Source organism: Temnothorax longispinosus, chromosome 10, assembly GCF_030848805.1.
Source record: "Temnothorax longispinosus isolate EJ_2023e chromosome 10, Tlon_JGU_v1, whole genome shotgun sequence".
In the NCBI taxonomy this organism is placed as follows: domain Eukaryota; kingdom Metazoa; phylum Arthropoda; class Insecta; order Hymenoptera; family Formicidae; genus Temnothorax; species Temnothorax longispinosus.
In genome coordinates, this window is record NC_092367.1 from 17,465,557 (window position 1) to 17,490,031 (window position 24,475).

A 24,475-nucleotide genomic window follows, 5' to 3' on the forward strand; every position below is an offset into this window, starting at 1 on the left:
AGAAAGTTACAGGTAAAATTCCACGCGATTTCACATTCCTCCCACCTCGATCCCTGTTCTCGCAGGTTCTGATGGGAAGGTTCTCCTTGCACACGCGGAATGCAGAATCCACGTAAAATTATTTCGCTCACGCTCACACGTGATTGAACAGCTGAAGTAACGAAATCAAGATCTAGATCGCGCGACTAGAACTAAGAGCTCTGAACATTTGAATAGCTATATGTTAAATAAGTAATCTTTTTTATCTCTTTTTGATTTATTTGAATATACAAATTGTTAAATTCACATCAAGCTGTACTAAAATGTCTGGAATATGTATATTCAGGATACATTTTACGTCTTTTAATGTAGGTGAGAATTCCACGCAAGCACTTAGATTTGTTTATTGGGCTCGTGTTTGTTTAAAACTATAAATTAATTCTGGGGTAAATTAAATGATCTTTTTCAGTATCGGCTAAACTACAAGATAAACACTCTGCCTTACACGACAATCTTCGCGCACGCAGCGGGTTTTAAGGCGGCATGGGAACTGCCGACTACCGGTGGGCCTCGAAACGTCCGGTCCGTTCCAGACATTCACAAATGCGCCGAACTCGTGTACGAAAGGTAATAAAAAAACAGGGTAATAAATAAATACTGCAACAGTTGCGCTGCATAATGCAGAAACGGCAGCAACGATCGCGTGGAAACGGGTAAGACGGCGGCAGCATGTCGGGAAGCGAATGTAGAAGATAGCGAGGGACGGTTCAGAATTGGTCGAGCAGAGTTGGAACCAGAATGATGCGGGTGGATTTCTGGCTGGCTGACCGAGGACTTCCGCCATCGCGAAGATCGAATAGCCAACGACGCAATGCCGTCGTCGGTACGACCATTTCCACAGTTTTTGGCCGCAGTTTCGTGGACAACATCCTTTTCCAACGTTTTATATCGAGATCGACTTACGCATGCAGATGCTTCGCGCAATTTCCAAGCAATAATTACGATTAGGATAATTAAGGACGCTGATGGAATAAATGCAACTTTGCAATAATTTCCGATAATATTTCTTCATTATTTCGTTGAACGATTTTATGACGATTATTAGGTTTCTCATTAATCCGTTAATTATTATTATTTTTGATATTATTGAGAAATATAGAAGTAACGTTTATTTCAGTATCATATTGATTACAATTTATTGATTTTAATTAGACGTATTATTTTATTATTTCAGTCATGGCTTCGATGGCCGTTCCTGCTTGCTGAAGAACATCTGTCAGGGGTTACAATACGTGAAGCGGAAGGACGGCGTTATAGGGAAAATATTAAAGCTACTTGCAGAGTGAGTACCGAAATATTAATATGACTTACATATCAGTATGTTAATTACTCTTGCTTTCAGGTCGTATATTAATAATCGCACTTGGCACGAAGATCCGCTGTTCTGTGAATATCATACCACAAATTGCCCTCTGCAGTTAGTCGGATTTAATAGTTTTACAGAGAGCTAGCACACTGAAGTATCTTACAATTAGAGAGTAAGTCACCGAGTAATTATTTGATTACTTGAGACAAATTATGCATCAAACGCAGTATAACATTGCTAAAATTATTGCACATTAATAAAAATAATAATCCTTACAAAGTATATTTTTTTGTATCATTAATAAAGAAGACCGAACTGCTGATTTTTTTTTCGACATGGCGAGAAGATTAGCTTATTACAAATGATGAAATGTTGCTAGTGACAATGTTGTAAATAAATGTGTTTATTGAAAACGAATGAAGTAAAAATACAGCTATATATTCAACGTGACATGAGAAATGTCATGTCAACGGTTAAAAGTTAGCGGTCTTTGTAGCAGATTCCATTTTTCATATTGGAATAAATACGGGTGTTGCAAGAACGCTCGAGGACCTACCTCACTCCCACGATCCGATTGTTCCTGTAGTTATCACTGGACGGCATTATGAGAAATGACAGCGGTTAATGAAACATTTGTCATGCAGCAAAACCGTACTCGAATTATTCCGGGAAACCAGACACGGTAAGTAGTAAAATATGGTGGCACGTCAGCCGACTAAATGTAGTAAAAATATACGTTTGGCTAAAAGACCAGAAAGGAGAAGGCTCGGAAGGGGACGAAGCGTGTATACAAAAAATGAGCGAAAGGATATTTCTACCGGGCGTTATATACGGCCTCCGGCGTTATTAATTTGTCTTCGTAATAGCTGCCGCAAAAAAAATGTTCTCGTTTCGCGCATTATTTCTTTTCTCTCTCGCTTTCTCTCGTATCGTTCGTCTCCGCTTGTCATATCCTGCGACAGGACGATTATAATTGCTACTCGCGGGCCGCGCTGGTCCGGTTCCAGCGAAAAGCATTAATTCGGACTATCGCGCGACTATCTGACAATTAAAAAAATGCCCCACTTTGCGTCCGCCATTTGCCAGCGCAAACACATATTATTCAAGAGTCAAGCTACAATCACCGTCGTTACAATTACGCTAATGAGCCAAACTCGCAGTATCTAATTCTCCGGCGCGATAAACCTAACGCGATGAAAATTATTTAAAGAGAAATCAGGTTTGAAATTTTCTTGAATTTGAAATTAATATTATTCAAGTCTATTCTATTTCTACCGTCTATATTTTATTACATACGATTTGTAAAATTCTTAATTAGTATCTTGACTTAATGTAACCGACGTACATATTTGACTCCAAAAATTGCTTTATTTTTATGTCCCATATAATTACGTGAAAAATGTTTCGTTTAAAGTACGTTTCTTTGTTGCATTGCTTTTATGAAATTGTGTGCTGGTAACAAGGAGACTTCTCCTGTAAATGCATTTTTTTAATTGCGGTGCATTGTTGCCCCACGATAGGTCCCGTGACACAGTCTATTTCATTACAAGCGAATATGGCCTTGCAATAAGACCGCTTTATTAGCACGTAAATGAATTCGCGATGTAATTATTTCGAGCTTCGCCTCTCGTGGTATATATTGAAACAAGGACGTCAAAGGTGAATCTACCGGCGCAAATTTTAACGATCGAGAATATGAATTGTTAATTTCGCGTACCGGGCTGCTTTTTATATCGCGAGGAATTCCTCGCTTAATTTTTTTCCCCGATAATTATTTTTGAGCGAACGTTAACGAGGATAATCGAACGGTACAGGTAATAAAGAGATATCGAGAAGTGGAGCGCCGAAACTTTTATTATAAATCAATCAATAGCTTAAAACACATGGCAGATGTAACATATAACTCCCCTGGGCGTGTCTTATGTTTCTACTTATTTTATGTGTAACGAAATATCGGGAGAATTGTAGTAACTTTCCCAATGGGAGGACCATCCAAATTCCTTTTTTTTCCGCAACAATAACTGTGTGGAAAATTGTCAGAGCTGCGAAGGTATCTCGAAAGGGTTTTCGAAAATGGCTGATTCCTTCAAATGGGAAAAAAGAGAGGAAAAAAATTGAAAAAGATTGCCACAGATAATGTTGACATTACAGGACGAGACGGTCGCGTGCGGCGATAAAATACTCCGTTGAAAGTATCATCGACACAACGTGTTGGGGATCGATAAGGGGGAGGCGATAAAGGAATTTCTTCCTCTTTGCGCCCCTCCGCGGCAGTTTGCGTGCCACAATCGCGGTGGCTTCCATTATGTATACGTATCAAGTGCGTTTTATTCACGTCTATCCCCCTCGCGGGCCGGTCTCGTTCGCGCTCGGCAGCCCGGTGGGATTCGACGACCTCGTGTAAAATCAATCTGCGATTGTTCCGAGTTCCGACGAGCGATAATCGCGGACTGGCACGCGCGAGACAATGCGCATCGAGCATCCCCCACACGCCCCTTCTTCTCCCTCGCGTTCTCTTAAATCGCTCGTGCTTGTCTCCGCGCGTTATCCCAGCGGGCAGCCGTCGCCGGGATTGTCGCACATTCCAGCGGGAAACGCGATATAATTGCGTCTGGCGGATCCCGGTGGACCGCGCGTTAACGAAAAGCATTAATTTAGAATGCTCTACGGTTTTCTTGTTGGAAAACCGGCCGGGCCGCGCGCGCAACTCCCGTATGCAATTAACGAACCGGCGCCGCGCACCTCCGCCGCAACGGGGACACCCACACAGGGGTCGGCGAAGAAAAAACAGAGGAACACGGTTAGCTCGGTTTTGGCATTATGTGCGCGACGACGGAGGTCGGAGCACAAAAAAATTCGGCCGTGACGAATATACGCGAGGGAGGCTTGCTGATGAATTCCGGCAGCTCGCCGGAAATGACGAAGAGCATAGAGGGTGAAATTGACGGCGAAATAGACCGGAAAATCTCAAGCGGAATTAAATGATAATTCCTCTGCTGCTCGTCTCGCCTGTTTATCCCGACGCGATATTTTGCATCATAAATCCCTGTTTGTATATATGCTCCATTGATAATTGTACAAGAGGACAATAAGAGATACATTTTTAATCAAGAAGGAATTAATTAAAATTTCCCAGAATATATTTTCAACATTTCAAAGCATCATTTTAATTTATTATGTATGTATTTTGTAACGTACAATTTTTAACGTACAACTAAATAATGAATTTGAAGACAGATAAATATGCACTGTTTCAATTATAAACGTTGAGGGGCAAAGTTTCTTTCAAACATAAAAATATATCTCAGAGAATTTTTATTGTTTCTTTCTTTAATTACGCTTTAATAAATGTGCGTAAAATGTACAAGAAATTTAATGAGATAAATTATAATTTCTGATTCTAACAATAATCCGTTAATAGTTCGATCATTTCAAAGCTTTCTTTTGCGGGAAGTCCCACAATGTATCGTTCTTCTATCAGCCGATTAAATATTCGAGTCCTTAATTAATGAAGTATTTAAGGAGGAATCGAGGAATCTTCGGGAACTTTAAGAGCGTAGACTAATTATTGACTTTCCTTCCGTACTTTCTTAATTGCGGACACAATTTGCAGAGTTGTATCCGCGCGGGGATTTGCACGGTGCTCTGCATTTTACCTCGGGATAAAAGTTCTCAACGGTGTACATACACATGAAACAGTCGAGCAATACTGCCGACTGGTAAACATGCCTCAAGAATCGAGATGCAACATGCTTTGCAATTTTTGTAATTGCTTACAGAGTGATACGATTGGAAAGTGAAACTCATTCGCTAAATAGATATGACGTAAAAACGATGTTAATTTTTCACTTAATTACAATCTTATTCTTTTTGTGCCATAATTTATTACCTATACGTTAATTTAATTTACATCCTAAGAGTTAATTTCCTCTTTCGTATAAAAGTGATAGAGATGAGAGATTTTAAAAGAAGAGTAGAAACATACGCGAATCTAACTTTATAGCAATTTGATTTGTATAAATTGAATTTGATTTAATTTATATTAAAATAGTTAAAGATGTATTGTATTGATAGAGTCTCACATTTAGGATCAAATTGATGTCTGCGCCACTGTCAGAAAACTATTATTAACTTCAACATCAGTAATTATTTTAGCAGTTCAAAATTAAATTTATATAAATTGAAATTATACGTTTTTGGGATATTTCTCGATAGCAATTTTCGAGTGCTTCGCACAATATATATAAGCGCAATTTTTATTTAATATTTTACTATATATTATTGTAAATAAATGCCTGAATATTTCGTGACTCAGATTCGGAGTTTGGGCCGCTAAGTGGCTATAAACTTGAGCTACACGAACGATTATTCAATGAATAGTTCTAACAATTTTGTTAAAATTGTTTCATATTTGTATTTGAATTATTCTATCAGTATAATCAGAAAATTTACTACTAAATTCAACTGTAATGATTTTGAGGCAATTAAATTAAAAATACAGGCGTATATTGCTCTAATGTTTCTCGATATCGATTATAATCAATACGAGTGCTTTAAAAGGACGGAATATCGATTGCGCTATCGGATAGTCTGAGACTTCCCATTAAAATTAATCATTCTATATCACGCTTTACCATTAGATTAATCTTGTAGTGGTTGAGCTTCGTCCTCTGTCAGATTAAATTGATATCAAGATTGTTAATCCGTTTGTAAGGAAGAGACTTATGTATTTATTTAGAATAATCTTCATAATTTTTTTTTTACAGTTACTTATGCAAATTACATTTATATTTACCGCTCCTCATTGTGTTGCGTACATTTCGGTTCAATGCTCCGATTCAAGGGTACTTAGGTACAAATGCCTCGCTTTCTTTCCAACAGCGATGCCGTGTTTACGCTCGTTTGCCTTGCCATTAAGGCGCGTGCTGTAAACGGGGAAAAAATGTACCGCGGAAACCGCGCGCTCCGTGGCGGTAATAACCGGGAACGGTAACGTCTCTGTTCCCGGTTCTCGCGAAGCTGTGTTTAAACGGCGCACGAGTGAATAACACGCCGTACAAATAGACGACTGCTCCGTTTGGCCAAGGAATCATCGGGATGCGGACGCGAGTCCGTTAAATCGCGGAAGAGCACGCGATGTTTACCGTTAACGGGAATCGCCTGTCAAAATCTTCGTACTTATCGTCCGCTGATCGCGATCGCTAGTATAACGACGGCTATCTGTGATAAACCGCTGACGTCGATCGACGACGAAACGTATATATCGAATCTCATTAATTTTAATCACGTGTGATTTTTGTTATTAATTAACGCGCGGTAAAAGAGCTCGGTTCACCTGCGATATCAGTTTTTGTAAGTTTGCAACGGAACTTTATCACGTAAAGCTTTGTGTTTTCTCGTTGACGGAAAATCGTCTCAGGTTTCGGGATTTTCGTTCTTTTGTGACTTCGATACTCCGCTTTCCGTAGGTGATCACATATGATCCGAGAAAACGTTACCGCTTTGCCGTGTGAAAGGTGTGAAAGGTATGTCAGACCACCGGCTTTCTTTTCTTGTCGGATGCTTGAATTGGTTGATTTTCTTCGCCGGCTCGACGATCGTTCATGAGAACGCAACGGGAGTCGATGTCACGCCCAGAATCTTGTCGCGGCCTAAGAGGTACTTGATTTTTCCGCACGGTAGTAATTTTCAGGTAAATATGTTTAAGTAATGCTTGAAAAAGGACATGTTTAGTATCGATTTCTTTTCAGTAATTCGAGGATTGTTCCGATAATTCTCATTTATAAAATGTTTTTAACGTATAAATTCTACAATATATGTATATACAGTGTGACATTAAACAATTCCCGTTTTGAATTAATATTTAAGAACGTTTCTCCACAATGCAGGAGTTTGTTAGCTTGCATTTCAAACAAGATTGCATTAGAGCACTGTGTAAAAAAATCAAACAGTCGTCACGTAAATTCGGCCATGTACTTGGCAAACGTTTTGTATATCTTCGAAATTTTATCGCCTCCCCCAGATTTCGGTACACGGATAAAGTAGAAAAGTAAAGCGCCGCCCGCTCGTGCCCGCCTTGCAGGTCTGCGAAATTTACGCGGAAAACTGAATTTGCACGCGGATGTTTCGTGTATTTTCCAGTTAGTGTATTGTCTGACTATCGGAGCGTACGGCCGAGACGGTGATTTGGTGCTGGGACTGACAGCTGCCTTAGCCTGGGAACTTCCGAGTAAGGTCGACTCAAAGATATCGAATTTGCTTCACCGTAGAAGCCGGAGCGTCGTATATCCGAAAATGGAAGCTTTCTTGCAATCGTGAGTGCGTCGTGCCGTTATTCCGCATTTTTCAACCGATCTTTCAGCGTGTATTCGGGTTGACGAGACATCGCGGCTGAATATGTCTGAAACAGTTTCGAACATGAAAAAAATTTATTCCTTCCTTCCCCCTTTCGACCAGATAAAAATGTAAATGCAAATTATTACGCACGTTGTCTGCAACGAACCATTGTGGAAATATAGACCAATTGTGGAAATTTATTCATCGAAACGGCGCGAATATCGATGCGGTAAGTTTACCGGTTAGAAAAACGACTTATTGTTAATTTTATGACGAACGTAAATCGCGACACGGCTCGGATAATATCTGCATTCTCGACGCTTTACGCGACTCGCGGCTGTTACGCGTTATAAGAACGTATAATTACCTTTAACGGCGATCGCGGAACGGGATTGTCTCGAGCGTAATTGTGTTTTCTCGCGCGTAAGCCGAGCCGTCGTCAAAGTTTATGCTTTTAAATTAAACTTCATCGGCAGCGCCGGCTTCGACGGCAGATCCTGCGTGATGAGGGCACTCTGCGAGGCAGGCCAGCGAGATCCTTCCCGGATAGGTACGGGATCCTTCGTCCAAGAGCTCCTCCACGCAATTTTCACGTAAGTAAAGAGACTCCGATTTCTTTCAAAAGCATCGAATTCGTTCTTTCCGAGAACAGCGAAGCTCCTCTCGAATTTTAATTTCAACCATTGCATCCATTACACTTTAATTATAAGAAATGAAACGCGAGTTTAAGTTAATCGCGCGGAGAACGAAACTGCGGAAATGTACAGAACAGAATTCAGAGGGGATCATCGCTCGGCGATGAACGATATTCTGTTCGCAGATTGCCAAGGGACGGTGCCAGATTCGAGCGATCCGGGGACCGCGCTTACGATCGCGCATACGAGGCGGGCGGAAACTGCGAACGGTTGTATCCCACGTGTCGGCACTCCATTTACGACGTGGACTTTTGAAGCTGCTGCGGCAGAAGCTGCGACAGACCTTTCATCGCGCTGTTCTACGAACTGCGGAAACGCAAATCTGATGGGAAACTTGCCGCGAAGCCGCCGCGGCGAAGTTTTTCTGGCAGCCGGCCTGTTCCGCGGCGATTTTTCTGCCTGACGTTTCGGTGGCTTCGCGCCCTCATTCCGCGACGTGTCAGACTGACGACTGATAAAACGGTCGCCGTTCTTTATTGAATGAGAAGAGACTTAGCTGCGTGCAGAGAGATAAGTTCGTGCAACGTTATATTCGTATAAGATTTGAGTTTATGTCTATTTGTTAAAAAAAAATTATTTGTAAAATATCTTTAGCTTAACGTATTAATTAAGTATATGTCAATTTTAGTTTTATTTTATCTACCTGTCACGTACATATTTGCCGTTGTGTTAGTAACACACGACAATAAGTGACACTCGTAACGATTGTAATTAAGAAAAAAGATAGCTAGTTAGGTAAAAAAAAATCTTTATTAATAATAACTTTATTGCATACGTACAAAATTGTTTTATAATAACTCAGATAATTACAAAATCATAATATATATAATATAAATATACATAATAAAAACATAATATAATATATGTATAAAGCTAATATGAAATATATAATCGATAAGCCGTTCGCTTTTTTTCACATTCCACATTCTATTTTTACACGAATTTTTACATTCGCATTAATCAAGTATGCAAGTATATGTCGCAAGTATTTACGCGGTTTTTAATAACAATACAGCATTTTTCGCCAGCCGCCCTGCACGTTGAAGGGTCGCGACAATAAGCGATTATTTAACATCAACGACGATTCCGGGATTAAATTCAGAAAGTTTCGCGCGAGGCTTTCGACCCATGAATATTCTATATCGGTCATTACATTACTTCCGCAACGTGTAATTCATTTCGGCGCGGTTTCGAATAATTTCACGACGTTTTGCATTAATAAAACCGTCGCCCGGGCTCTCGTCGATTTATGGTTCATTTCTGTAGAGTGCTCCGGACGGAGCGTCCGACGGTTGATTCTCTCGCTCGTTTTTTTTTCTCTCCTTTTCAATGGAAATAAAATATGCCAAATATATCTTCGTATTGTAACGAACGTCTAATCGATATGCGTTCGGCGAACATTTTGCATTCCTCATGCGAGCACACTCAGTCCTCGCGTTCCGTTCGTCGGTATTTGTCACGTGCGAACGCGGCAAACTAGTCGCAAATGTAAGCACATAATTGTATTTACTTGATGAAATTCTGCCGCGCAACTGTAAGCTTGTTTATTAACGATGTTTAACAAGGTGGCCCAGCGTCCACTTGACGTAGTACTCGTAACTAACAACCGGAAAATCCTGAGACAATGACTCGCCCGGTTGTAACGCGTCAAAGTACCGCGCGTAAAAGTAATAATTGTCATCATCATGGAAATTGTTAATCAGGTAATTTCAGCGTGAAATTTTTAGCTCAACTCGGTTATACACAGTTATAACCGCATTTAGATTACATTCACGCGCGTATTCCGCTTTTGTTGCACATCGCGCTCGATATAATTTCGCGATACAGGTAATACATTCGCGGCCCAAATTAGATTGCTGGTATGCATCTGATTCGATAATATGCCGCGCGCTCGGTTTAGTGTTTATAGTTATTTTAGCCGGAAATTTATCCGAAAGATAATTAAATTATTGCGGGAACGTGCGCCGCGAGATCTAAAAACGTAGGAGGATAGTTAATAATTGTGTACATTGTTATCTGCGGAATGTTGGATATTTGTTAATCGAGTAAATTGAAGACGACTCTTCCGGTATGTTGCCGCGGTCCTCTGCAATAAATTAAAATGTCGCATCGTGTTTCGAAAATATGTATTGTTGCTCTGTTGACAGTAATTCGAATCAGGTTAATGCTTAATCAGCTTATCGTTTACGTTAGTAATCGATAACCAATTAAAATGTTAATTTAATAATTATTCTTGTTGCTTGATACTACTGATTACATTATTGAATTATTGTGAAATATTATTAGATAATAATATTTAGGCAATTGTGGATTTAAGTATCAAATAAATAGTCTTGCTAGATTTAAAGAAATTTAATAAAAAGAAGAAAGAAAATATTGAGATAGAGCTGCGAACAAACGTAATAGTTAATGTTATATGCAAAATGTTCGCGCGAAGTACTTACAAAATGCACTTTTGCATAGAGATATTCCATATTCTTAATTTTATTATTCAGTCGCGTAAATTAATCTACGTGACAACGTTTTTATGCAAAATACCCAAAGTTTTCTTAAACTTTCCTACCTTCCCCGGAGAGAGACGAAGAACAGAGTTAAATTATTCTCCATTTACTCGTCATTAGAACACTAATGGAATACCGTTGCTTTTCGACACAGACGGATACAGTTCGTTAGCGTTTGTTCTCGAGAAACAAGCAACAGTCGCACGCACTCAAGCCCCATTCTGTCATTAGGATTAACGCTTTAGCTCCGTTCGATGGAGCACGAAATTTTCGTACCCGCGCGATGCTGATTAATCATCTCCGCCACTTTATTTTGCTCGGCGTTTTCGCGCGTCGCTTCGCCGGATCGGCAACATCGACGACGTTCACGAACGACTCGGTCCGGGAGAGATCCGGGAGAGATCTGGAAGACGTTGGATTTAATTACCTGGTGTTCCCGCAAGGCAGCAACGTTCAAGTAAGATAAACTTTTATTTTACACCGGTATCGCGCGTATCTCGATAAGGAAAACGCTTTCGCTCGCCGTTCGCGATTACTATATCCTCTTCGTGTCGCGTTTTCGTTTTGCGAATTTGTAATGTATAAACTTGGAAAATTGTAGGAGGAGTGTAAACGCACCTGTTACGCTCGCTTTCGAATCCGGGGGGGGGGGTTCGTTATTAAAATAAAATCTTCGTCCTCTCTCATGTTTTTGCGCGAAATGCGCCAGACAGGTCGATACGAGCTTGTGGAAGTTTCGTAGCGAGAAGTTGTATATTATGGCGTAACATAAACTCTCGATACGGTTTAGCTCGGGGGAAGTTTCATATGCTAAATGAAACGGAACTCCCTTTATGCGTAACGTTTAAAAAGACTCTAATAAGCAGAGTAATAACATAGAATTATAACAAACTTCATGAAAGGGAGGAATATTGATCCATAATATATATATAATTAGTTTCAAATTAATATGTGAAACGTGTCGCTGCCGAATTAAAACACGCACGCTCTGAATAATATTAAAATAATTTGTTATTTGAGCAAATTAATTAATATACTGTACAAGAGTTAATTAATCAGTAATTAATAATCTCTTTCCCCTCCTCTCTCTCTCTCTCTCTCTCCAGTTAAAAGCAATTAATCCTTATTTGTGATTTAACGAAATTTAATTTGACATTAACTTTCTTCCACTGTTCCATTACTTCATTATTATTACGCAGCTTGTAAACTGTCTAACCATCACCACGCTTTCGAAGCCCCAAGGAATGTTTACTATTGGTGTTACCGCCGGGCTGGCGTGGGAACTACCCTATAGAAATACCGTGCTGTACGGGAAGCCAGCCGAGGTTTATCATCGTCGGAGCAGAAGAGAGCTGTACCGTAAAGTGGAGCTAATGCTGAGAACGTGAGTAAGAAAGGTGGACACAAAGATTGGGGAGGCAGGGAGGACCGCGTTTCTCCATTTCTCTCATTCCGTATGAATTACCGACGATCGCGCGGTCTGTATACAAAAAAAAGAAATCACGCGAATTATTCCAATAACGCGGGAAATGAAAACTTATCCTTCCGCGCGCGCGACGAGGAAAAATATGAATCGCTATTGCAACGATTACGACATACTTCGCCGTTCGGCAGGAAAATCGAATATTTCATCACTTTATTTCGCGTCTTGAGTCTATTTCATTCTTCTCTACTGATCAGATTTGTCCTCCTCCACCCACCAAGTGGGAGGTTCTGATGGAAAAATGGTAATTCTATCGAACGCGGGCGAAGGGTGAGACTTATCGACGAGATTTTTGTTTCAGCGAGCTTGTCGGGCAAGTTCGCCGCTTCTCCCGGTTCACGAAGAAAAATAGACGCGCGAACCCCGTTATTGGAAAGCTGCCTTCTCATCTGCGTCGCGGAAAACGCTTCTGTTTCCCAAAGCGAGACGTCTCTTCGTTTAGAGGCGATCGATCCGGAGGAAAAATCATAGCGTGCCGGAAGTTTAAAACGGGCCGTCACCCGGCAACCGCGCTGACGTGTAATCGACACCGACCGTCTCTCGCGCGGGAGAACCTAAGAATCTACTCTCGCAAAGCTTCGCGTGCGTGACTGTAATAAACCAGGTTGCACCCGAGGTTGCACCTGGTAAATCCATATAACTCGCGGGACGAAACACGCGGGACGAATGTATTTCACGGCCGATGAAGGATGAAGTGGCAGGAAAACGCTTTTAAACGGTCATTCGTGCGGCGAGCGGATTAAGCGGCGCGCTTTCGTCGCTCGTGGCCGGAAAATGGTCTTGAGGGAAAACGACGCGATGATTCAGGTACGACCCCGACGACGCAGTAATGCCGTAAAACCGCGCTCGCTCGGCCGCTCCTGCAGCAACGTTTCCCGCGTTTCACAGCGGACACAGTTGTCGAGCGCTTATACGAGCACATTAAGCGGGCGGATTAAGAAGCCTCTCGCAATGATCGCAACTCTTCGCGCTGTTTCAAGCGTGGCTATTTTGTGCGATGAAAACGAGGCCGAGATTCACTTCGCTCGTTGCTCCTTTTAATACGGGATCACCTCTCGACGCGTAAAAAAAAAGTTAATTGAATCGTTCTTGTGCAACGACGACGAAGCGAAGTTACAAATTAAATGATCGATCGGTCGGAATCAAGGGACAGGTGATCGCGGAAGAACCATCGTCGGCTCGCACTCGATTTATCGAACGCTTAGTGGAAACAATTTGCTCCACTCCGGGGTCTCGCGGCAATTGTTAGAAGCAATTATATTCGCGCCGCGATTGAATCGGCTGACAGTTCCATTGAAATTGATAACATGTATTTTGATGTAATTTCTGACTTAATCGGATTTTCGACATGTCTGTCGTTGCAAAACGTTGTACCGATGCCGCGCTTCGCCGCGTACAAATAAATTTAGTTGTCACGGCGATTGTGACTAATACTATATGATATACGGGTGCGTGTATAAACATTGAAGCTCGTTTGAAATCGGCCGAAACGTTCCGAATCGTTTCTGCGATTCGAGAGAAGAAATAAAAGTAGAATCTCTCGCGGCGCCGCCGAAACACGTATATAGGCATACCAACGGGGAGATATGAGTCGCGATTGTTGTTCGACGCTTCGCTACGTCTGAAAAAGAGAAATTGCATTATTCGGAGGATGCCGCGTACGTGTCATTGCGACGCTTTATTTCGCGTCACGCTACGTCTCGCTTCGCGGATAGCAAAACTCATCGTTGGGATTGCGCGGTTTAGCGGTTCCGTGCCCGTCGCCCGAGCGTCTTAAGATATGTCCTCGCCGAGCAATTCGCGGGAGTAAAGGGGATCGTTATTCATTTTGATTACGCGAGATCGTGGCTCCATCCGTCATCCGGTCGAAGCGAAGATTACTTGACAAAACGGTACATGTGCAGAAGATACAGAAGCTGTAAGAAGAATCTGCTAAATCCACCGTCTATCCCGACAGCTTCCTGTTAGAACTCTGTCGAAATTTGTTAAATACAATAAATCCTAGATCTCGCGTCAATCGTCAAGTTTCATCAATTATATCATGGTCCAGCCGACGAAAGCTCGCAGTGAGATCCCGTCTCGACGAACTTCAGCAATTCAGATATCAATTCCGAAGGATTTGTCTCGTCAAATTCGGGGCAAAATAAAACAGCACTTCCGGTTCGTCGATCACGTTCACCTCGTCAGAGAAATTCTCTTTTCTCGGTATAAATCACATCCCACGCGTTTGCTTAATTTCCGCGGATCGTCGGATAGACACGTATCCCACGTTCATTACGGTGGCAACCCTCGATCGAAACGCTTTCTGCCGCCGACTGCAGGCGCGCGTACACATCAGTAAAATTTCAGTTAAGAGTCGAGTCGTGGGGTTAATCCGGGGATGGCTGAAGCGGTCGGTTGCTTTAATACAAATTGTGCGGAGCTATAGGCTAATTGCCGGTATTTGCTCGGAGTGAAAGAGAGAGAGAGAGAGAGCACGGACCGAAGGGGGAAGGACTACGGGGCTCGGTTGTTTAGCAGATGTGTGGTGTGCGGGCGAGAAACGAGGAGAGGAGGCTCATTGTAAACCACCCCCGGGTTTGCAGTGGAGCTCGGTTTCGTGCTCGGTAATATCAACGCGCGTCCCTCCCCCCCTCTTTACCCTCCGGTATTATCGCGGACTTAATGAATGGACCGCCGACTCTTGGCGAGCTCGACAATGATAACGAGGATGATATAATGATAAACGAGCAACGATCCTCGCTGCTCCCGAATCCTTCGTCCTCTCCCGTCGTATCTCATCTTCTGTCCACCGTGAAGCCAGGGAGAAGACGGTAAGGCCTGCGTGCTCAAGGCGATCTGCAAGGCTGCCAGACGTAAGCGCGAGGATGTCGGGAAGGGAAGCTTCCTCGAGGAGATCCTACACGCTATATTCAGGTGAGTCGTGAATTAAGTTAGATTATATATATAGATCACTGCCGTATATTTTTGAAATTTTTTCACTTCGTTGTATTGTGCACTGAAGACCATGGTTAAATTGTTAAAATCTTGAACGTCAATTTGGCGGATGTTAGTTAAAGCGACGAATTAATGTTTGCAGTCTGCCTGGAGGATGGTACGACATCGATCCGATGACCGAGTACGAGCGAACGTACCACTTGGGTGAGAATTGCGACGAGGTGCACGCCAGGTGTCCAGGTGTCTTCTGAATTGCCGCAATCAAGCGTGATCATCTTACGCAGATGTGAAACGAGCAGCCATCACGAAGCACTCTCTCTCCCTTTCCCGGCCCTTCTAGAATATTAGAGCGCTTGAATTACACATGAATTACACAACTACAAATAGCAATGGAATTTAGACTAAGATTTATATAAGCAAATAGTAATAGATATGTTTGAAGTACTGTTTTATCTTAGCGTAAAGAGATTTGTGAAACTGATTATAACTGTAACAAAATACTAGCGGTAGTTTGCAATTCTAAGTTCTAAGTTATTCAAATATAACGATATTGAATGCTTAATTAATATTTTTGAAGTTAAAGGCGTAATTTTATTTAATTATCTGAGAAATTATCGATAATGTTGTGTCGAAAAATGACGAAATGGCGAAGAGATAAATTTAACGCATAATGCAATAACGAATTTGTATAAAATTACGTGATGATGTAATATTTCAAAATGCATTTCAAAAACGTCCGCCGTGAATTTTATTTGATGTAAATTATAATCTATATGGACATACCTCTCGCTTTCTGCACAGCTTGTACTTGCATTGCAAGCTGTGCAGAAAGAGAGAGGCATGTTCCTTTTGGGACTGAGAGCGTTCCGAATAACTGCCGCGCGGTCTTTTTAGTTGAGAGGTAAAAGGAGGTAAAATATTGTGGTGTAAAAGCGAATAATTGTAATCGTCGCTACGTGATGAGATCGACAACAATGTCGACAACAATGACGTCAGCAATTCGGATTATGCAGTCGACGTCGTTCTTGGAATTTCCTCGTAACTACCAAATTGCTCGGATTACAACAGAACTTTCAGCACAGAGTGGAGAGAGAGAGAAAGAGAGAGAGAGAGAGAGAGAGGGTCTTTAAAGTGCAAATTGCAGTATACTTTGTGTTGCAAGTTATTCACTTTTTAACAAATATTTTTAAATGATATTAATGTAATTGTAAAATTACTTTTACACAAAGCCTGTTAGTTTTTGCAATTGTAATAAATAAGGAAATCTTGTTCTTCAATTAATCAGGAATAGATATATTGAATTCAGAATTTTATGACGAACGCTTTCGATGCTATAAGGAGTTGATATCCTCAAAATGTCTTCGAGACAATGAGTGTTAATTGCAGATTTCCTTGAGTAATTTGAAGCTGATGTTTCCTCAGCGAGAAACTAATGTTCCGCCAATACGTGTGTATATAGATTCGTGTAATCTTGCGGAAAGCCAGTAATCGACGCGCACGAAGTTTCGGATAGACTCGACCGCAGTGATACAACGCGACGTCATGTCCCAGCATTCCGGCAGGCAGGAGGCTTCAGCTTCGGGGATTACGATTCGCGAATTGACGACGAGACTCGCGCTAATGACACGCGACGTAAACTCGCTGCTACTACACGCAGCTGACGTTCTCAGAAGGGGGAATTGTATTATATACGATAGCTTACCCCGTCGATGCGCGTGCACAAACACGGCGTAATGCAATCCGTAATGTCGCGCGGGCGGCATCACGGATGTCTCGGTACTCCGGAAGCGCACACCCGTCGCGCGCGCGCGGCTGGGCGAAACGTGCCGTGTATTATTTCGCGGATACGCGACCTATTATTGCGAGCTGCTAAACAGACGAGCCCGCGTCTACTGATTTCCTTGATGACGACGCAGGATGTTCGCGCGAAATGGACTTGCGGACGTTAAGTTACGTACTCGAGGAAATAAACCGTTATTGAGGATAGACGCGTCGCGGAACGCGAGTACAAGAGATGCTCCAGACATTTGTCGGTAGGACATCGAGGATCACAAAAGTCCGTCGCGAGAGTCTATAAATCCATTAGCACGCTTATTACGATGGCGTTTCTCTCCGCGTTACGTAGCGGTGGCGATTAACCAGCAGTCCCGGGGAAGATCGCTCGATTTTAAGTGCCAGATAAATCACGCGGTCTCTCGTAAGACTGCGCAGAGTGGCCGCGGAGCAGTGGAACCGGCAGCGCGTCGTGCTTGGACGAAGAAGAAAAAAAGAAAGGAAAAAAAAGAAGGAACAGGAGCGGAGGAGATCGAGGAGATCCGAAAGCCCAAAATGAAATTACCTCGCAGATTGGAGCCGCGAAGATGGTCAGAGAGCACTCGGATCCTTGGGATTGGATGAAACAGGCAGCCCATTCCTGAATATATTTCGCGAGATTTACGAAATTTAAAAGCTCTCTCTCTCTCGCTAGCGCGCCGGCAGTGGCTGCGGTAAGGTTGGGCGGCGGGGAGGGAGGGAAACGGAGAGCCGATGAACCTTTCATAAAGAACGGCCGCGCTTTTCCGTGAGATTTTTCAAGATTAGCATGGAAAAGCCGGGGGACTCCGCAATGGGGGAGCTTGTCAGATTTTAATGGCCTACGAGAGACCCGGAGAATTAATGAGCACTCTCTCCCTTTTTCTCTCTCTCTCTCTCCCTCTCTCTCTCTCTCTCTCTCTCTCTCTCTCTTTCTCTCTTTCTCTCTCTCTCTGTCTGCGTCGAGCGCGATGAATGCAAAAACGCTTGGAAATCAGCATCGATTTGGTCGTTAAATAATTTTATTTATGAAGAAATTTGCGAGATTATAACGAGACAGGCAATCGCAAATTACGCCGCCTTGACGCTCATTGAAACACTCCATTACCTATTTCTCAGTTCACTTTTTTTAATATCTGCATTAATTGCCTAAGTTTTAGAATATTCTCTTTTATATTGAAATATATTTTACAGATATGCTTCGTACATATACACACACAGAGCGGGATATTAAAACTTGACAAGGACTGAAATTTATTCTGCGCGTTGCCACCGGAAAGATATCTTACCGCGACATAAAATATGCCAGAGCAAAACGTATATGTAGTTCACGTATGAGATAGGGACGCATACCTTATCGTGACCGCGAGAGCAGTCCTCTGCACAAGTTTGCGTACCGGACTGAAAAATTACGAAAAATTTAACTCGCGTTTACGACGTATATACGTGACTTAAGCATTAGGAACAATTTTACGTTCGCGAAATAGATAGCGCGTCCCGTTTGCGGTCAATTCTCGCACACGTGCGGAGTATACGTAAAAGTTATCCATTAAGAAATGTCTCGATTGCAGAGACGAAATCTACAATTAATGGCATTTTACATGTCTGTCCAGAGGGAATATTTTGCATACCTCTGGGTACGTCACGGGTAGAATTTTCATTTTAAGCACACAGTGATAAAATACTGTGTAATAAAATTACGATTAAATTAAACTACATCTTCAGGGATAATATGTCGAATAGCACACTCTTTTACTTCATACTGTTATCTATAGCTACGTGTAGGATTATTAAAAATTTTATATCAGATAGGATTCTTTTACAAACGTTTTGAAAAATTGTATTAGCTTCGGTCAATGACCATCAGGTCGCGGTTAAAAAGTCAAGCGCAGATAACCGCCATAGCGGTGTTAAGTTGTCACTTAAATATCCATTCGGTTGATGAATTAGATCGTCTCTCGTCGAAGCAAACGTGACAATTCGCGGCGCAAACACAGGGTCGCCGTCGCGTCGCCGTCCCGTGGCGAGTCGCTTCCGTGGCGTGTGCGCGCAATGTGAGTGCAATATTTCGACGTAACCGCGAAGGATGTTCCCGGGTTTTCTGCAAATGCTCTCCGTCCCGTGACCTCTCGGGAGGGCTGGCCCGAGGCCGCGCGGCGCGCGGAGGGAAAATCGCGATTTTCACCCGGATAATTCCGAGAAATGAGAGCCCCGTGGCCCGTCCTGATTCTCGCCGTGATCCTGGACCCGTTGTTGCTCCTAGGGGAGGCGGTATGTCACCGTAATGACACCAACTTAAGTGCCGCTGGCCAAAGGTCAGAAGAGACTCCGCACAGACGTAGACGGGAGCTCACTTTTCCAAAGGGAAGCGCCTTCGTGGTGAGTCAGACGGCCGCGGGTGTTCGCAACGGGCGGCACGGAGCGGGGGAGGGTTATCTTTTGTTACGCTGGACTTTTATGAGGGTGTCATCGCTTGCCCTGCGGAGGTCGAGATCGGTTAAATCAGTTAGATGGGTGGAGCTTCTCATTTTACCGCGATAATCTGCGCTTTTACGAGAAATCACCCTGAAAGCGAACACGTTCTATTAAAATCGCATTTATTCGTGCACCGTATAAAATGTGAAATTGCGCGTTTCTTTTGTTTTCCGTTGGCGATTGTGCTTTATTTATCGAAATTGCTTATTAGCAAGTATAAGGAAATATAGGGTATATCTCGTTGTAATTATTTTGTAATTATTAATGTACTTTAAAAAAGGAGTTTCTATCACTTCGGAAATATTTCCCTAGATATTTATTTTTTATTTAAAATCGATTAAATTGCTTTTGTCGAATCTTAGAAAAATAATTTTATTATTCATATTCTGTATGGAGAGGGATGCATATGAATTGCCTGTTTAGATGACCCTGAGCCTTCTAAAGGCTATTCAGCTTAATGAGCCTAAAACCTGGAACTTAGATCTGGAATTTGATACGATATGGCCTATACCTAGCCAGGAAGATTTGAGGAAAGCCTTGAACAGAAGACCGTCTAAACTAAAACGGCGACATAGACGCGAGCTCTACGCCAATTTGGAATTAGCGTTGAATAGGTAAAAAGAAAATTGTTTTTGTTTTATTTAAACTACGTTTTATATAAATTGCTTTTAAAAATTCCCGAAAGCGGTCAAGCATAAGATTGAAGTATAATTTTAAGTGTCCGATGAATTATGCAAGAACAATATTTATTATTGTCAAATTATTTTGTAAATTTGAAATTAAAGCAAACCCATATATGGCAATGTTCAAGATAAAGTGTAGATAAGAAAGGTCTGCTACAATTTAATTAATAAGTATTAAAATATAAAATATTGATTTTATAATTAAATATTATTGAACGTACATTAAATATGGCGGGCACGGTTTCTGATAAATATATACCTGCAGGCATTCCAGAAATTTTGCTCGTGTTTTGGATAAAGTTGAACTTAATTAATTAACATTGGTTGTTATCTGTTACAGTCAAAACTTGCCCGGACGATTATGCATTCTGCGTACAATTTGTGAAGCGGAAACGGTACTAAGTCCTCCAGGATTTTCAATTATCGAGGATGCCATACGAATTATTTTAAGGTAAATATATTCTCAACGTGTCTTAAAATAAATCGACATTTATGAATTTTGATATTAGCATTTGTCGAACGACTTTAACTTTAAGTTTATTATAATATGTTCACATTGTTAAAATTATAACTTTTAAAATTAGAAATATTGTATGTTTTAGGAATTTCGAGGATGCTGATAATTACGACTGCTATGACGTCGCGTATCGAACGAAAAGTGACTGTGAGCTTGTTTATCCTTGTCCATTTTCGCTATTGAAATTTTTGTTATACAATTTATATACAGAGAGGACGTGAGAGAGATAGCCGATTAAAAAGTCAGATTGATAACAAAACTCTGTATAAACTGTATAGCGTAACGTCCATTAGAAGAATTTATATTTAATTAGCGCAGTTTTTGTTGTAGGCAAAAAATCTGTGATATTCCCGATATTATTGCGCGAATAAATACCTAAAATATACGCATTCGAAGTCGTCGACAAAATACAATGAAATAAAGTGGATCTATAAAAAAAAATGAATAATTAAATCTACGTACATTTCTGTATAATTTTTATTTGATAACTTTTGAAAATATTGTCAAATTAAACAATTATTTAGACACTAATTCCGAAAATATGCAAATTTTCCGGTATGTATTTCTCTTTTGCGATGCAACAAGCCGCAATTCCGGCCAAGCGAGCATTTTAATTGAAAATTTCAAATTATATCACACATGAAGTACATTTAGCATTACACTAGTATAATTAACTGCGCTTTATTATTATTAGTTCACTAATACATGTAAAATGGAATTGGTTTCATATTTGAAATTATCTTCCCGATATGCTTTTATTGTTGGCCTTATATTATTTCGAATATGTGTTGTCACTGGCAGTCGCGGCGAATATAAATTTCCTCCCGTCGTAAATAAATAAGTTTCTATTTCAGTGCTCACTAATTAGTTAGTCTGATAATTCCGTATGTTCCTATGGCAAAACTGAGAAGTCAAAAATATATGTGAAATAAATCTAGCAGCGTGTGTGTTAATCTAACTCTGTTTAAATTAATAACTTAAAATGAGGTTTTAATTCTTTTTTAATTAAAGAAGTATATAGATTTTAATTTTATTAAATAGGATAAGTTTTTTAATTTAACCGAAATTTGTCATTTTCGGTTTAGTGTTTTAGATAATCGCTTTATTATTGCTTAAGAGAGATACTTGGAACTATAAATAATCCGTTTTCACAGTTAATTCAACAAAACTTCCCTTTCTCGAAAACGCGAAGTTCCTGAAATATGCTCACGATTTACCGCATAATTGTTGCCGGGAAATCAATATAGAAACGAAAGAATAGCAATTAGGAAAAATCTTGCCGCAGCGATGATAAACGCTCTCAGATTCTAAGCGCAACTACAAGATACGAAAGTGCATGTGTATGTATATACGGGCAAAGGTACTCGGGCACACTCACACACTCACACACACAGACAATACAGCCGGAAACGTTAATCGCACTAATAGTGGTGGCAATATTTTACGCTCGCGCCCAGCAAACGTGTTCGGCTCTTGAGCCGTTAATCGTTCGCTAAATAAAGCCGGAGGAACGAGAAGTCCGTGCGCGGTTGGACGTTAATGAATTCGACAATGCTCCGCGCTCGCCTAACTGCAATAATAACGGTCGTTCCGGGTCCGGGCTGGACCGTACCGGGAGATCATTCACCGGGTAACTCTCGTGGACGAGCACCGCAGGAGATCGAAATAAGTGAGCAGGTGAGCCCGAGGATATCCGCTTAATTCGACCACCGGCCCGGCCCGGCGCCGGCGGCTGGCCCGAAATAAAACAACTCGTTTCCATTCCATTTTCGTTTGCGTTTCGCAGACGCGGGGATTCCGGATATTGGCCGGAATAATTGGCTGCGGAACGGGTGTCTGTCGAATTCGCGTATATGATCGAATGGGGCTTGCGGGAGTTTCGTAAATTCTACATACATGTTATTTAACACACGAGGGATTATTTTTGCGCGCAGTGCTTTCCAAATCGCGGTCAGTGTCCGCAGAAGCGCGTGTATTTTCGTGAAAACGTGAAGAAGATATATTCCGTAAATGGTAACCTGTAATTGTAACTATTATTAATTGTATAACGATTTAAATTAATTAGAACAATTTAACATTGTTACTTATTATTTTAAATCTATCCATTTATCATTTTATCGAATCGTTTCGATAAAAGCGAGTTGGTACCGTTTTGCTTCGACGAATTTGCAAATGAAGTACGTCAAGTGTAACAAAAGGAGTGACGTTTTCGATATTCGATGAAGTCGCACGAGGGAACGGAGGAAGAAGAGACAGAGAATGAATGACGATGAAAAAGAAAGTTTGTCAGATACGTCGATAACACGAGGCAGCCCCAAGCCGATTACTCATGCTCTTGTCACGCGGAAGATCAAACGATACAACTTCCTACTTTTATGTAATTTTCATGTTAATGCATTCCGTTATATAATTTCTCATTGAAGTATTCTTTCGAGAAACTCAATTCAGCCAGCACGGGAACGGTTAACTGATTAATCTCTATTAATACTCTCTATTCGCGACAGCGAATTGCAAGTTTACGTTCCGGCAATATTGCTGGCGGATCGACGTACTTAAGAGCAACGCTGGCGTTAACGTCGCCTTTAAAATCTCGTCAGCTGTTATCCCAATAGCGAAAAATTGCATGTGCATCGAAAAGGACATAATCGATCATAAGAAGAATTGCTAAGGCATGCTTGCGTCCTAAAAATCGGTGACTGGAAAACGCACATTGAATGGGTATACGCTGGCACGCAGCGTACTGTGTTCTATGGGGCCTTCGACCGTCATCGATCGATCATTCCCCCGCCCGCCTGTCATTTTTCCACGGTGAGCTAATTTCCTACTTCCTAAAGAGCTTACCGAAGTGAGTTACGGGATATTTTTACCGCGAAGGATCGGTCTCTCTCCCGTCCTACGCAGGAAGTTCTATTTGCCTCGCCGCTACACGAAAATACTCGGTCAACCCTCGTCGGACGTGCCCCCGCGACCACGATCGAACGATTTTCTTGGACAATTTCCTGCCGCGGGGAAGATTACGTCAACGATATCCGCCGCAGAACTCCGTGAACCTCGTCATTCTTGATGTTCGACACACACGTGATTAAATTAATAACAGCACAGGGAGATATCCACAGCCATACATATATCCATGTATACATGTATATCTTCGAATGTTTCCTGGCGTATCGGACGAAATAAGCCTGGGATTTATTCAAAGTGATTATCCACTCATTAAATATCTATAGAAGATAATAATGCTTGATCTCCATACGCTGCAAATTATAAGCGCGAGGATTATGTTTCAATTTAATCGCTCTATACACGTAGATTCCGGTGCAACGTATAATTATCTCTCTCCGGCCAATATTGCATCGAGCTTCTTAATCCATTATGCAACATATGGTAATTGCAATTTTCTGTGACGATTTTCTGAAATACGAGACCGTCGTGTTTTTGCGAATGCGCGTTTCGAATTTGATTACCGCGCATACCCCGCGGGCGTAACGTTGAATCTCATTTTCGGTTGGGCGATGCAACGTGATTGTTTAAGAAGGAAGCACGCACCGGGTCAGAATTTAACTTGTACGACGCTGTCCTAATATGTTTCATTTCGCGTATTGTCCGTAGTAAACCTGAAACGAGATCGAGGATGGGGGGCACACTTGCGGACGACGTTTCTCGTTGATCAGAATAGATTTTATCGGATTCCAAGCTCGAATGCGATCGAACG

General features: G+C 41.5%; 3 protein-coding genes across 3 annotated transcripts; all 3 read left to right on the top strand.

The window, feature by feature from the left end:
• Nucleotides 1-6,827: 6,827 nt before the first annotated feature.
• Nucleotides 6,828-9,172, top strand: LOC139820902 (uncharacterized; the record flags this gene model as incomplete). The annotated part of the gene is made up of 4 exons (XM_071791486.1): nucleotides 6,828-7,037; nucleotides 7,487-7,659; nucleotides 8,158-8,274; nucleotides 8,502-9,172. Coding segments are annotated over 4 exons (630 nt in total), but the record flags the coding sequence as incomplete, so codon positions are not given.
• A 1,988-nt stretch (nucleotides 9,173-11,160) lies between these two features.
• On the top strand, nucleotides 11,161-15,822 carry LOC139820903 (uncharacterized). Its single transcript, XM_071791487.1, has 4 exons — nucleotides 11,161-11,334; nucleotides 12,077-12,261; nucleotides 15,160-15,276; nucleotides 15,440-15,822. Exons 1-4 carry the CDS (start codon nucleotides 11,161-11,163, stop codon nucleotides 15,546-15,548), a joined length of 585 nt encoding a protein of 194 aa, XP_071647588.1. The 3' UTR covers nucleotides 15,549-15,822.
• A 3,828-nt stretch (nucleotides 15,823-19,650) lies between these two features.
• LOC139820819 (uncharacterized) lies at nucleotides 19,651-21,975 on the top strand. Its single transcript, XM_071791358.1, has 3 exons — nucleotides 19,651-20,177; nucleotides 20,587-20,697; nucleotides 20,849-21,975. Exons 1-3 carry the CDS (start codon nucleotides 19,987-19,989, stop codon nucleotides 20,982-20,984), a joined length of 438 nt encoding a protein of 145 aa, XP_071647459.1. The 5' UTR covers nucleotides 19,651-19,986; the 3' UTR covers nucleotides 20,985-21,975.
• The last annotated feature ends 2,500 nt before the right edge of the window (nucleotides 21,976-24,475 follow it).